The following is a 15,576-nucleotide window of genomic DNA, read 5'->3' on the forward strand; positions in this document are numbered from 1 at the left end:
CAGGCCCTGTATTTATAGTTCAAGCCTTTTCAATTAATACGCACACCCTACAAGAATTAAACTACTAATTATCACATTTTCCTGTGGTTCACAGAACTTTCATCAGATCTAGTAAATGAAATCACGAGTTCAGCAGAAGAAGCTTTACTGCGCCAAATTATGTCAAGGGTATATCATGTTGATAATAAAAGATCACTTGGTTGGAAGCCTAACCTAGAAGGTTGGGGAGGCGTAAAAAGTTCACATTTTGGATCGCGCTGCTCTGGTGTGGGCGTTTCGTGTTTCTTCTCTTGGTTATTGTGGAAGGCAATTTTCCTGCAAGTAAAATTTTCCCTTTGTCTTACATTACAGGCATTAGGAAATTCTTACATCAAAAGACAGATAGGTTTGGGGTTTTGTTTTGCAAGTTAGGCCTTGGCATCACATGCTCTTCCAATTAATAAACTCCCCTCTCTACAGGACAGAAAATTAAAACGATGCCTATACCACAAACAAACTTCTTTCCCTAAGTGCCCATCTTCTTGGTGGGCAAGTGTGGTGTTCAAAAGCATCCTGCAGGCTGTGGCAAAAAAAGCCTCGTCCCCGCAGAGGGGAGAGGGAAAGTCACCAAAGTCACCTTGCCGTGGCACGGGAGCTTCCGAGGAGGGGGCTCCCGGCCAGCCCGTGTTCAGGCTGCCATTTAGATGGCCCTTGCTGTTATCTTGTGGATAAAAACACATGGAAAGGAATGGAATGGAGCAAAAGAATAAAAACATATCTTGAAATGACTTAGAATAATCGCAGCTGTATTTATGCACCTTACCCACTGGAAAGGTTCATCGCCTTTTTCCTGTACACACATATGGAGAAATAAAAATATATACCCTAGCCACATTTTTATTTCTCCTTTTCCTTGCAGTATTCAGCCGCTCCAAGTGTAATGAACATTTCGTGTCTTTCAAGCACTGCTTTGTCATGCTATAAGCATTCATTTCATGCTTTGAATATTTCCTGTCACACTCGCCTTGGATGAATTTTTGGTGGGAATACTTTGCTCGTGAAGGTTAATGGTTAGCAGCAGTGAAAACCGAAGTCCTCTGTCAGTCCCCAGGTCTCAAACATGGCAGGTCCCTCCACGCAGCCCCAGCAGCGCTGACCCTGACTGACGACCACGATATTGCCCGACTGACGGTCAACACCCTTGGCTGTCGCAATCGCAGGGTCCCCTCAAGAGAGTGCCAGCTATTGATAAGCAAGCTCAATCCTGAGCCTAGCAGAGGACCTGCTAAATCCTGGCAACAGTGTGACGGTGCCTCACAATCTGGTCCACAAAATCATTTGACTTTGAGCACGAATCTCAATGAAAATATGTTAATACAGGAAAAAAATGGTGTTTTCTTTCCTAGTTATTCAGATGCTTCTCATGACAATCTGGGAAACACAACTGCATGCTGCAAAGTTTCAATTCTAGACTATTATGATTAAAATACTGTATTTCCAGTTCTTGTTGGAATCTACCCATGATGAAATAAGATGAAAAAATGCAAGACTAAATCACATATCAGTTAAATTTATAACCAGGCATTGCTGCTTTTGTTTCCTTGGGAAACGCTGACTCTCAGAGCTGCCCACACGCGCTCTCTCCCAGGGGGTGATGAAACACAGGCTGGACCTCATCGGACTTTCGTCACCTGATGAGTCCTGTTGGAGTCAACAGTTGATTCTGTCCAACCCACAGGAAGGCAGGAGAGCAGCCCCACCAGTGCCCTCCTGCCCGGCCAGAGCTTTCAAGCCTGGACAAAGTTCCCATTGCTGTTCCTGGTAACCAACGTGATCTGTAAGGGTGCAAATCCGTTCAGAATTTGGTCCTGGCAAGTTATAAAGGTGCAAACAAGCTGACATCACCAGGAGCTTTGACTTCGGCACCAGCTATGAGATTCCTTATTGAAAATGCTAAGGGCTTTTTCTTTTTTTTAAAGCTTTTTTTTCTAAAGCAAAGTTAATTTTAGATTAGTCCCTCAGGCTGTGATAACTCCTCAGCGTTGCTCTGTAAACAAGAGAGGAGAGTCTTCTTGCATTTATAAGACTGGGATGCAAATGATCCCATGAACAAGAACACTAATAAAAGCTGTCGTTACTGTATTACCCTGATTGCAACGTTAACTGAAATAAAACTTTTTCTGCAAGGCTCGGTTACCTGCTGCGAATGAGGTTTTTTGGGAATGTTCCTTACCAAAGATGATGTACTTTCTAACGGTACCAGCTTCAGCATCATGTGTTCAGAGAACAGTTCATGCCCGTGCCCTCCCCAGGTGGGAATTAAGGGAATTTAGGTGGGAATCCAAAGACCGCTGACCCTGGAGACACCTCCCGTCCTGCCGCACTTGCAGCACCTCCTCGGTGAGTTCGGTGTAAAGCTGGTTGACATCAAGTTCAGCCAGAGCCAAGAGGCGGGAAGCAGCTGGACCCACCTGAAGCGGTGGAGATGGGAGGTCAGGTACGGCCTGAGAAGAGGGATGGCCTTGGAAGACAGCCTGGTTTTGCTAGCTTTGGCTGTCGAAGGAACTGGAGATCTCTCAGTTACCATTTAATTTATGGTAGTTGAGCGACGGGAAGAACCACAAAGAACACTTAATGTTTTATGCCCATCTCAGCTCAAAAGGAAGGTTTGAACAGTGAAATCTGCATCCAAGAAGAATGCTCAACCCTCGGGCCAGACAGGCCCCGATTCCACTGGCTGCACGACGCAAGAACACCAGGTTTTGGGACCAGAAAGGGGCGGGATGCTGGTAGTTAAGGCAGAGAGGTCATTTCACAAGCCGCTTTTGTGTTTTACCAGGTTGCACATGGTTCCTCCTGCCTTGCAGCTGCAGCTGTATCGCACCTGCCACAACCAGCCTCGCCCGGAGAAGAGAAAGAAACTTTTCTGTCTGTACATCCCCACTACCACCTTCTCCTCCCCCAAAAGCTTGAGGACCAGAATTTCCTCCTTTATGTTTTTAGGCACGGAAAAGTAAGCATTTACTTCTACATTTTTTTAAAGGTTTAATGCTCAAGTCCAGCCCTACTTGAGCAAAGAATTCACAGATGATATTTACAAGTCCAGTGTAATTACTGCAGGGTTGAAAAACGAGTTCTGTGAGTTACGGTACATCATTGTTTTTCTTTTTCTTTTTTTTTTTTTTTTTTTAATGTTACAAAGAACAATGTGCCTTTCATTTCCTGCAGTGCTGTTAAGGTACTTGTAGCTCAAAGCAGCAAGAATACATTAAAACTAAAAAGCATTTGGTTTGGGCATTAAACATTTTTATTTTTTAGATAAATGCCTCTCCCTCTACAGAAATTGTTTGAGCAATGAATTTGGCACACATTTGTAATCAGCTGTAATAACGAGTGCTGCCTTACTCACTTGAAATGAGAGAATTTACCAACTTCTTTAAAAAGAATGTGCCACTCTCCAATTAAAGCAGTGTGCTATCAACTCGGGGTTATCGAATCGCAAGGCCACAGGCTCGAGAGGCATCAGCTGTCTGTAGAAAATGACACAGCGTTCTCCTGCTTTACCCAGCGTGCTCCGTGTGCACCTTTACGCTGCAGTTATTAATCTACCTTTACGCTGCAGTTATCAATTCGCCAGCACCACCACATCAAACACAAACATCGCCCGGTGCATGTCTGACATCCAGTTACCGACAGCAGAAGCGCAGCGCGGTACCACAATTATCAACCAGTTTGTGCCTTAAACTCCTGCTGGAGCAGAGCAGGATGTGACTTCTCATATTCACCAAATCTCTGAAAGCTAAAATCACGGGTATCCCCACTTTGCAGAGAAAAAAGCTGGAAAGTTTTCCTACAAAAGTTGAAAATAATCCCACTTACAACAACAAAAAAATCTGATAGTCGTTTCCATGACTGAAAGTGAGAATAAAAGCCCTAGAGAGAGTCCCCGGCAATGCTGAGCCGGGAATTCAGTTGTTCCTGATCCCCAGGCATGCAGTCACTTCACTACATCAGGCAAGCCATTTTGTCATCCTCAGTTCACTGAAAACTAGTTTGTTTATAAAATACAACACCAAACCTGTGCATTTAACAAGCTTTTAAAAATCAATAACCCTTTTTTTTCTTTTTTTTTTTTTTTTTTTTATTGGGTGAATTGCAAAATCACTTTGCGGTGCCAACTGAAATGAAGCTTTTACATACCATTAGGCAACTACAAAAGTGGGGAATTTTCCACACGGGTGTTCCACCCAGCTGGTCAGACAAAAAAACCCTCATTTGAGCAAAATATCAGGACATCAGAACACACTCCTGCCTTTCAAATGAAGTTGCTGGTCTCTTTCATCATTCCTCCTGTAAAAATTTCCTCACCCACACGACAAACAGACAAATTCTGGGTTCTCTTCCTCTCCCCAAGAAGCTCTTTTTTACATGCTAAGGGACCCGAGGACAACAGCAGCATGCACACCAGTGGGTTCCACATCAGCTTTACCCCCCGTTCCAGGACAAGACATCTGGACCTTGGAGCACGTACCCACGGACAAGCCCTGCCTCGTCTACATGTTCGCTCTGCATGACCATCATGCTGGATATCTCTCTCTAGAAAAAAATAAAATTAAATGCTTGATATTTCTGTAAATTTTTGCAGTAGTGATCAGGTAAGTGACTGCCTGAAAACTATTGTGGCTTAGTGAAGGGTGAAGGCAAGGCCAGAGTTGGTGTTAAAGCCACCACTGAGAGTAGAAGATGTCACCATCTTCTCTGTCTGAAGATTCTGCTCCAGAAATGCAACTGTAAAGCCCCCTAAAAAAAAGGAGTGCCTCTAAAAATGAGAAACTTTTTTTCCCTGTGAACTTCACTTTAATGAAGGTTAGACATACAGGCTTTCCAAAATAACACATACAATTTAGAATGATAAATTAAAATCTGTAGTAGGAGGCCTTCTTTTTCAGGGCTGTATAGTTGACCCTTTTGAACCTACATTACTCAAGGTATGCAAAATATATGTGTATAATAAATAGCTCTAGAATTTATGGAGTGGAACAGAAAGGATATTAACAGGCAAGTAGAGAGGCTGTATAACCCTCACAAGGCCTTTAAAGATTTATTTTTTTTAAATGAAGGAATGCATGCATGTAAAAGGTAGTACTTAATCGATACACTTCTTTGTGCCTTCCAGAAACACATGCAAAACTATTCCAAATCTGCCCTCAATCTGGTCACTCTGCTGTTAGCATCAGTGGGAATGAGATTATTCACCGTACTATTTTTCTTTGATAAGAAAATAAAAAAATATATAAATAAACTCCTCTCTGTGTGGGCTCATTCCCACTCTCAGTAAAATCAATTACGAGACTGCTATTGACTCCAGCGGGATTTGGATTAGGCCCTGTGGAAGTGGGTCTACAGCAAGTGTAGAACAACGTGGTTAATATGATTTATTGTGTCCGTTCCTGTGCGTGCAGTTTTTCATTTTCCGAAGCCTGCAGTTTTGCTTTCATCCTCACGTTCGGTAGATAAGAGCTGCAGATCTGTGTTGATCTACACCCTGGGTACACGGGGGGTGTGTGTGCCCAGAATGAGCTCAGCATCTGCCCGGGGGGAGCAACCCCCGTAGGGCCAACAGACTGTGGGAGACGCATTTGTAAAGCAAATCTCCCACACAGGCACTGCAAAAGGTGCTGTGATCGCTGAGGCTTCTGCTGCGGTGGGGAAAAACACCCTTTAGCAAAACTGAGAAAAAGAAAAATCTTTTTTCCTGTTTATTTAATTAAAAAAAAAAAAAGTACCTTTTGCAGGGCACCGGTAAAGTTCCAAGAATTCACTAAACCTCGTTTTACAAGGAAGACTCACAGATATTTCATTTCACTAGGCTCTTACAGATTTTACATTATTTAACACTGATATTGCTGCTTTTCAGGGCGGTTGTTGAGTAACAGGCTTCCTTCAGACTGCAGGCTAAGAAGAACTGTGGTTTAATAGCTGCGAAAGAATATTATCTAAACATGAAATAATAACGTGCTCGGTGCCTAATACATTCTAAATTAAAATATGATTTAATAAACATCGGCAACATATTCCCCACACAAAAAACAAAAAAAACAAAAAACAAAAAACAAAAAACAAACAAACCAGAATTGGCAGAACAAAAATCACAGTTTAGTCAGTTCTTCTCTTAACCTTGCAAACCTTTGGCTACAAATTAGAATTTCTGTGAACAGGATTGATAAGGGAAATTAGGCACTGTCTTTTCGAAACAACAGAAATGTTTTAAGCCAGTATGTTTAGAGATGAGCGGCACAAAATCTATCAAAATACGAAACCTTTCATATTTCAATAGGAGGAAAATACAGGAACCCCAAAAGCCAAAACCTTACCAGCCCAATGAGACGTATGTTCTATGTCCTGCCAATATATGCTCAGATTTTAAAGCTTTCTATGTACTCAGACTCTTCTGCTTCCCTTAATTCTATGTGCCATTTAAAATTTGAATGCAGCGTGGATGTGAACATGGTCCTTCAACGTCACCCCCACCTGCAGCTTGTTTGGTTCTTAATAAAGTCCCCAAAACACCTGTGGGGACAACCTGCAAAGATCTGAAACAAAACCAGGTAGTCGCTCTGCAAAAGGGCAATCACAGCTGTATTATTATAGATACGATATTTCTACATGAGATGGATTTAAATGTGCTGGAAATGGTGGCAGGTTGTAGAGACACAAACCCTTCACACAAGTTATTTTCTGTGTATGCACAGCAGCCCCCACTACAGCAGATCCCTCATTTACATTTAGGTATTTTTTAAAAAAAATCTGGTTATGGATTAAAAAAAAGTTAAGAAAAACTATTAATAATAATCACTTTCGCTTTGGGAGACATTTATTTCTAAGTCCTAAACATAAGTAGTAAAACAAAACTCGGATGCCAATGGGCCAACAAAAATTGCTGAGGTCTCCCTTACTTAAACATTAAAAGGAAGAGAAGTTGTTCCTCTACACACGTCCTTAGCCTTTCACATCCAGTCCCTACAGAAATTCCCTATTATTGAACAATCTTTTTCCAGGCTGCTTTACAACGCCAGCCAACGATTCAGCAGAAGCTGTTGCTTCTACTTTAAAACTGTCCCAGTTCAAACAATATTAGTGTTCCCAAAAGTCACGGTCCTGCTGCTGCTTCCAAATAAGCTCAAGCTGCTGCCACCTGAAACAATGTACAGAGAATAAGGAGCAAGAAGCTCCAGTTGAGCCTCCCTGCCCTGCTCACCCGTAGTATCTACAACCTTCAGCAGATTTTTTCTTGCAATAGAGAACGGGTCTGCAGAAACATGTATCAAAGCGACCATTTTATTTGGCGGGACTACCCGAGATCCTGAGCTCTAAAATGACGCGTGGGAAGTTTGGTACTTCAGGGCGGCGTGTGAGAGCATCGATAAACAAAATGAAGTTAAAAGCAGATAGATAAAAATGAAAGCGATGAAGCACACACCCCTAGAGCGTCGTGACTCATGGCCTGGGGACTGAAAGCCTTTGCTATGGAGGAATAAGGATAAGGGTTGCATACAGCAGGCTCTTTAATGGCATCTCCCTAATTAAAATTATTTTTAAAGGGAAAAAAGGTCTCTCTCCAGGACTGGAGAAAAAAAACGCTACCTTAGATGAGTGAAACAGTAGCATTTTAACTATGAGGAGAGTACAAAACCTGTCTGCAGCTATCCCATGTCAATTATTCTGAATAATCTTTTAATATTAGACATAGGGAGAAAAAAAATCTTTATAAATATGGGCTGTTTTAACATCCCAAAGTGGGAGCAGCAGGTAAGAACTTACCATTTTCTGGCTGGTCCTTAATATCAGCTTCACTTGGCTGGCTGGGACTTTCAGATTGACTTGAATCTGAAAAACATAAAATACAGCCAAAAATTACAGGGTCTGCTGTGGAAAATAGATGAGAGGCGCCAGACTTCCTCCAAAGGCTGAGAGCACAAACTAAGGACAGGAGTGTTGCACTAGGACATGATAATGCAAAAGTCCCGTGCCCAGGTAATATTTTTGCTAGGAAAAAAAAAAAAATTAAAAAAGGGAATCTTGTTTACAGCACTACCCAGAGTGCTCGGTGTGTGTGGTAGCATAAATTAAGCTTTGAGAATCCTTCTTTTTAGAAGAAGGCATATTTAAACTACTCTCCTACATGTTTTTTATAATGCAGCCTCTGTGTTGTATACAAACCAGAGCCTTAATCCAACACATAGTAAAGTCTCAAAAACATATTTGCAAGCAGGCATAAAAAGGTAACTAAGCAACACTACAAAGTCGTGGGGATTGTTGTCTACACATTTCTGGAACAAAATCTGCAAAACTGAGAGAAGAGCTGATTTTTGTCATACTTTTGCAGTGGTTACAGTACTACAAGTTCACTGAGAACTGCGGCGTTGTGCCCAATTTGCAGTGGTAAAAATGAGACCAGATACTGGATGAAATGCTTTAGAACTTGTCCAAATAGCGGGCCCTACAAACTCCCAGTTAACCCTCTCCAACGAACACCATTTATTTGCCTAAAACAATAAAATGACCTATAAAAGCATATGTGTCAATATGAGTGTTTAGCATTTTTACACATTACTATCTCTACTTCATGTGAAGACGATTGCTCTTTCCTTCAAAAATTATTCTTAGTAAAAGCTTTAGTCAAATCGTATTTTCCTTCTGAATTACTTCTATCACTATGAATTAGGAAAAAAAGCCCCTGTACCTGTGTGACAAAACATCACAAAAAAAAAATCCTTCAGATTACTGTTTTTGTAATTAATACAAATAGAAAAAGATTATTCCCGCCCCCACCCCCCCAAATTGCTCTGTAATCTATCGATCCCACAAAAAAAAAGTTTTGCTGTGAAACAAAACTTAGGAAATGAAACCACTTGGTACTGCAACAAAAATCCCCCCAATTGTGGCCAACCTGGTTTCTGACTCTACCTTGACTTTGCAGAGTTCAGAATGAGCTGTCTGAAATTTGACCACATTTCAGTGAGGAGTCAATGCGAGATCAAAAGGTCATGACACTTAACTGTGATTAAATTGAAAATCTTACTTCTATTGCAACAGAGTGATAACACCACCCCTTCTTTTTCTTTGAGGTATTAATAGCGCTGGAAGAAGCAGTACTACTAGTGACCTTGGGTCAAGCAATGCTAATTTATTGCTTTAAAAAGGTTCCTTGCTTTTAAGCAAATGAAGATTTTAATTACCACAGAGCGCTATAAAGAAAATGCCTATTTTAAATATTCAATTTTTTTTTTTACCTGCTGACTGTATGCATTAGGTATCATTCAGAAGCTTAGAGGACAATCTTGTATAAATTAAAAACTACATGTAAAAAAAAGTGCTCACAAAACAAATTTTGATAAATTTCAGAACATAAACATCCAGAATATTTAGCAAAGAAAGCTTAAATCCCGATGCTTCTATTTCAAATCAATGCCATTCTCCTAAAGAAGTGATACGTTTCCCAGTATGCCCAGAATCTGTTTCCCTTCTTTTATATTTATTATTTTTAATAATTTCTCCAATGAAGCTCAGTGCAAAAAATTATTCTCACTTCTGCAATTTTGTTTTAAATATTGATCTTCTGGGTTACCCTTAACTGAAGCTCATATGAGTGGCAGCAGATAGACCACCGGGTAATATACACAGCGCTGTGAGATTGTGGACACTGGATTTTGGCAAGAAGTTTCATGTTTCCGATACCGCAAAGGTAGAAACAAAGGTAAAATATTAGGAATGTAAAATATTTAGTTAACATTCAAAGTCAATATTCGACGCATTTCATTTTACAGAGCTATTGCTTAGTTTTTTAGTTTATTCTTTTCCCCCAGCCGGCCACGGCTCGATCAGCCTTTGGGCTTTAGGCTTAACGTAGGGTCAGAATTCCGCAAAAAAAATGTATAGATTTGAAAAAGTGAACTGAAGAAACATGGGGCAGAAGGCACGTTTTCCTTTCCAAATGTGACGGAAGCCGGCGAAGCCGCGGCTGGGGCTGGCACCTCGCTCCCGAGCGGGAGCTGCTCCTGGATTTTGAGAAACAAAGTACTTTTGTTTGTGTTCGAGCGCTGTTTTTCCAACACCAAAGCTGGTGGCACAAGAGAGACTCCACCGGCCGTCGGACATTTGTTTGCACACTGAATCTTAACTTTCTTCTTTTATTACCCTGCCTACTGCGATAACGTTTCTCCCCGATTCTGTTTTCCTGTAGCCCGCCCCTTCTGCTGAAATTAAATATTAATTTCTAAAAAAAGACAACAAAGGCTTTAAGCACTATTCTTCACAGGGCAATAAAATGCAGGACGAGGTAGAATTAAACCCAATCTACACGGCAGCAGAGCTCACGGGAGGCTACCGAAAACGTGCACTGGGCAAGCGTACGCTCAGCATTGTTATGCAAGGTGGCATCTTGTGGAAACCCCAGATAAGAAGACTGAGTTAAGGCACTTAGCCAAAATGTTTATATGCAGAATTTTGCTTCCCTGATTTTATTCAGATGCCGCAGATGAGCCGGTACATATAAATGTGCCGCCACATGGTTAAGGGATTGGCAAAATCAGAGCCGTTGTGTTTTACAGTCTTGCCTGGGACGAGAGAGTCTTGCTCAGCCTCCACCGCTCGCTCTCTGCTTTTTCAGCACTTGGCAGTAACTCCTGTCGGGGCTTTTTTGTTGTTTTGCACATGGAAACTGAAAAATTCCAGTTTTCTGAACGTTGGGTGTTTTGCGGGCTCGGCTGCAACGGGAGGGGGAATGTCTGTCCTGCTGAGTCAGTTCGCCAAACAGGTGACCGGAGGAATAAATTAATTTTTGCCCATACATAATTGATATAAATGGAAGATCGTTTTCATAAGCATTTGCATTAAATCAATACAATCACTTACTATAGAGCAGTTTAACAATTCATTTGATTTTCTCTTTTCTATATATTTGATAGCCACTCTGCAAAACAGTGTACACTTTATGCCTATTTTCTTTAGCAACAACACTGCCAGTTAAATTCTACCACCTGCAATAATTAGAGCCATTGGAAAACATACAAAACAAAATATACAGTAGATGCGAGCCCCTCTTGAATCCATGGCCCCCTGCGGCAACGAGTTTCATTGGTGCCTTAAGCTAAGGCTGGTAGGAAGCCAAAGAATCTGTATATTACAATAAAGTGCATGTTATTAAGGGGAGGATTTAAATGATTTCAGATGGAGTTGGAAATATTATAGTGAGGAACCACTATTAACATTGCTGATTTAAGAAAAAAAAAAAAATTAAAAAATCACCACGGAATCTAGTTTTATATTTAAGGAAGCTTAACCTTGAATAGCACAATGGGTTTTATTTGGGGGCTTTTTTAGTTAAAGAAAAGTTAGTGGTTGGAATTGTTAACCCTGAACTAGCTGGAGTCAGTGTGAGCACGTTCGCTGGAGTCGAGGATACTGGACAGGAGAAACTCGAGGGGATCTGGTATCAACCGTAATCATGGGGAAACAGGATAAAAACCATGTCCCAGCTATTTTACTCTCTACTTCCAAGAATCAAGTATGAATAAGGGATAAGGAAAAAACCAGGCTCGTTTTTCCCAAGTAGCAGTTCCTACTACATCTCTATTTTGTGTTCCTCTTTGAATCTGTTTCCCGAGTATATCCTATTGGTTACGCCCAAGCCCCAGGTTCGATCTCAAACCATAGACCAGGCTGAGTCCTCCAGCTCCAAGACAGAAGCTCTGGACTTTTCAATACGCAATAATTTTCTTGTTGAGCTCCAGCCGGGCTGCAGGACGGCTGCGTGGCAGCAGGGCTGGCGGCGCTGGAAGGGAACGCTCCATTGTTTGGAAAGAATAAAACCTTCCCAGGAAAGTCTGGCCCGTGGACAGGACCAATGTCAACAGACTGACAATGTTGTTCTCTTTTGTAGACTGTGACACAGACGGTGAAGAGTTGTTACGCTCCTCCACCAAAAAAAAGCCTAATTTGAGCATCATGGCGCTTCTCGGTGCTAAACCACTTCATGGCTACCTCACTTTGGAGAAACCGGACGCTTTCTTGGGTGCGCGCCGTGTTTTCCAGGGCTGAATCCAGCCCGTGGTGGCCGTGACCTACACGGACCGTCCTCACTGTCTGTTGGTCTGCACAAACCGAATTAACGGGTGCCAATGTTATTTTTTACCTACGTTGAGCCCAATCCCCAGCTCGCAGCCAGTGCTAACTCAGACACAGAAACACACAAGTTAAATTCTACATTCATATCATGGGTTTTTTTTTGGGGGGGGAATATGGTATCATAAACTGACATATTTTATTCAAGTTTCAGTGTCCTATTTGTAATAAAATATTTATATGGCCGGGTTGGGTTCATGCAATAAATTTTTCATCTATAATTTTGGGCATGGATTCTACCAAAGATTTATGCATTAAAAAAAAAATAATTCTAAATCATGTTCCTTTATATACAGTCTTACGTGGTGAGCTTAAGGGATTTACAAACAGAAACCAGCACCAGGACCAAGGCTTTTTTACGGTCACTTCATTATACATTATAATATAAACACATAGGGATCGCTCCATATATGCTACAATTATTATTTACGGCTATTTTGGTGGCTACTACTACTTCTTTTAGGGAAGGCCTGGTCCTCCCTTTAACTCCGGCCATTGCTTTCAAGTCAACTTTTATAGGGAGTTCAAAGTGCTTCATTATCATAGACCTCACCATTACACACACGCATCCGTACCAGGTTTCAAGTTGTATTTCGTACCCCCCTGTACTGTATACCCCATCCCCATGAAAGAGGTTCTGCAGTGGTAAAATCCCTGTGGTGCCAGCCTGTTTTTTTTTTTAATAAGGCGAGGACTCTTAATTCCTGTACACTGGGAAAGAGATTATCTTTGATAATGGAAATGTAAATCAAAGCTTGCTGTTGTTTATTCCAGACAGACATTTGTGTGTTAAGTCTGTTTATCAGGCAACACTTTGTCTAAGCCAGGAAGTAGTCAGCCTTTGTAACGAGAAGTATGCAAATGATTTTCCCGTCAGCCCTTGCCGCAAAAACTTTTGTGGCAAAAACCCTCCTTGTTACTTCACCAGCAAGACGCTCCTAAGCTACCCCGGCAAGTAGACTAGCAACAAAACAGCGAGCTAGACTATGCCGATGAGTCTGAATGAGCCCAAAACATGTGCCTGCAGTCTGGTGCTGGGCATTGTGAGCAGACTTTGTGTCTTACATCTGTTTATCGGGCAACACTCTGTCTGCTGGGGCGGCTTTGTACCAAGGTGGGTACAAACAAAGATCTCCACAACTCCCAGGCTAACTTTTTTTTTAGATTTTTTTGGACGAAGAAATTCCCCGGTTACTTTCCTGGTCGTGGGGAATAAGAACGTGAAACTTCGCCATGAGGCTGCGAGACCTTAAAGCTGTATCAAAATGGTTTCATTTTAAATCAACTTTCTTTGTTCTCACAAGCCCATAAATGATTTACTGCTATCGTGTGATAGCCTAGAATGTGGGGAATCTGTGTATTCCCATATTTGTTCCTTGATATTACAAACAAGTATTTGATTCACTTCTAACTGTTTGTTTTTAAAACAGTTTACAGCCTTTGATTCCTGCTTACTGATTCATTTCTGGAACATTTTCTATTTATTCCTTTGCAGTAGCAAACGTTAATTTTGACTTAATTCAAATTGTCATCAAAGGCTTCCTTAAGAAATCCCACAGCACAGATTTTATTTGTTATAATACAATATTCTTAAAGTAAACATCATGCGACTGTGTTTTTTTAATTCCAAGAGATACAAAAATCCGTTACCCAAAGGATTCAAATTGGTTCAGCCCTTTTTCCTAGACAAAATAAACACTTTAGGACTTTACTTGTTTGTATTCTCCTCAGTGGTGCTGTATGCATCACCAGCTAAAAACAAAGAAACTTTTAGCTGCTCAGACAAAATGCAGAAGCTCCCCAAACAACGAAGCGGGGGGGTGGGGAGGCATTCAGAAAGTCTGACAGTCCATTCAATATAGGGATGATGGCCATAATGCATCCAGGGTCCCCTTGCTAATTAAATATGCATTGGCACAGTTTTGATCGATGCAAGCCATGGATCAGATGACACACCTGCAAAATCTTGAGCCCAGAGCTCCCAGGAAAAGGAAAATACAGGCTGTCTCCTTATCTTTGTTTTCAAAGGCTCTCAATTTCTGTGCTTAGATATCTAATTTAATTCTCTCACCCCTCAGCAAACTGGATTAGGAAAGTCAATACCGCCATTGTGCATCGACAGGAACACACAGCTTTCCTTTTATTCAATTTAGCCATGACCTTTAGACAAAGATAATGACAACTGTCTAAAAGTAAGGTAAGGCCTGAAGGAAGGCCCTGCGGCGGGGCCCCTCTCTTCCGCGGCTCCTCGGCCCGGGGACACCCCACCAGACACGGAGCAAATTCAGAAATGAATGTTCTCCCCAGCTGGCAAGGACCAGTGTCCTGGCGGAGCGGGAAGGGCTGTGTTCCCCGAGGGGCTGGGACACCTCGCTGGGGATGTGGGACGGCAGCCGGACCCTCGGGAGCCCTTTGCTGAGAGGTGGCAACGTCCTCAGAGGCCGAGATGCCAAGAAGAGGGACCGCACCGTCCTGTTTGTTCCTCTGGCTATTAAAGCAGTGAAACGGCCGGGTTGGGCGAGTGTCGGCGGTGGCACTCATTTCTAATTTCTGGCTCTGATCCTTGGGAGGAATCATAATCCTTGAGCTAAGGGCACGGCGATCCGCACACAGGAGGAAGAACCAGCCTGCAGGCTGTCCTGGAGCTGAGCTGAAGCCAATGACATTATTTTCCGATAGGTCTCGCATCAATATTTTTATCAGCCTTCCTACACCAGATAGCATCTTTCTGATACATCTGTAAGGAAAGGACAGGGAACACGCTCTAACCTAACAAACAGCTACCAGACGCTAATCTACTTTGGTACCTACAGTTACAGGTTGGACCCAAACCGGTGATTTAAGCATATAAAAATTCATATTCATTGAGCAGCCCAGCTCCAGAAAATGTTAGCTTCCCTGCTGCACAATGTTGAATTCTGCAGTATCTTTTTTAGCTGCATTTAAAAATATACTTGGCATTTCTAGCTGCGGACCAATATTTTTCTCATGTCTTTTTATACAGATTTGGAGGGAAAGATATTTGTAATGGAAAAAAATATGTGCAAAGTTGGATTGCTAAGTTTCTGTAATCTTGGGAAATAAAAAAAAAGCAGCCTATGTAAGAGCTACAAGAAACCATATGGATCAACAAGAGCTGCCCTCATATCCCTGGGAAATATAAATTAACCTACATTTCATCATCATAAACCGCAAAATAAAAAATCTAATTAGAGTCTCTACCCTCAGATTCACTTCTAGAAAATTTGCCTATCCCCCTCACAAAGTGATTTACAGTACTTACATCCATTTCTTCAGAGTGATTTAAATTTATTGAATCATTTCAATTTTTAGAGAGCTTCCATTTGGATCTGTATGGGTTTCTAGACATATGCAGTGCTCAGTTATTTAAAATTAATTGCAGTACAATAATTT

At 41.6% G+C, this 15,576-nt stretch overlaps 1 protein-coding gene across 8 annotated transcripts in view; it reads right to left on the minus strand.

Moving 5' to 3' along the window:
* The window catches only part of NFIA (nuclear factor I A), a 250,412-nt gene that overhangs the window by 107,742 nt on the left and 127,094 nt on the right, over positions 1-15,576 (minus strand). For 7 of the 8 annotated variants that reach the window (XM_082053405.1, XM_082053406.1, XM_082053404.1 and 4 more), the window contains exon 3: positions 7,801-7,866. The exons of the other annotated variant lie outside the window; for it this stretch is intronic. In XM_082053405.1, coding sequence (XP_081909531.1) covers positions 7,801-7,866 — 66 coding nt within the window. The remainder of the gene's footprint in view (positions 1-7,800; positions 7,867-15,576) is intronic. 8 annotated transcript variants of the gene reach the window in all.

This window comes from Streptopelia decaocto (genome assembly GCF_964273445.1).
Source record: "Streptopelia decaocto genome assembly, chromosome: 5".
Lineage (NCBI taxonomy): Eukaryota > Metazoa > Chordata > Aves > Columbiformes > Columbidae > Streptopelia > Streptopelia decaocto.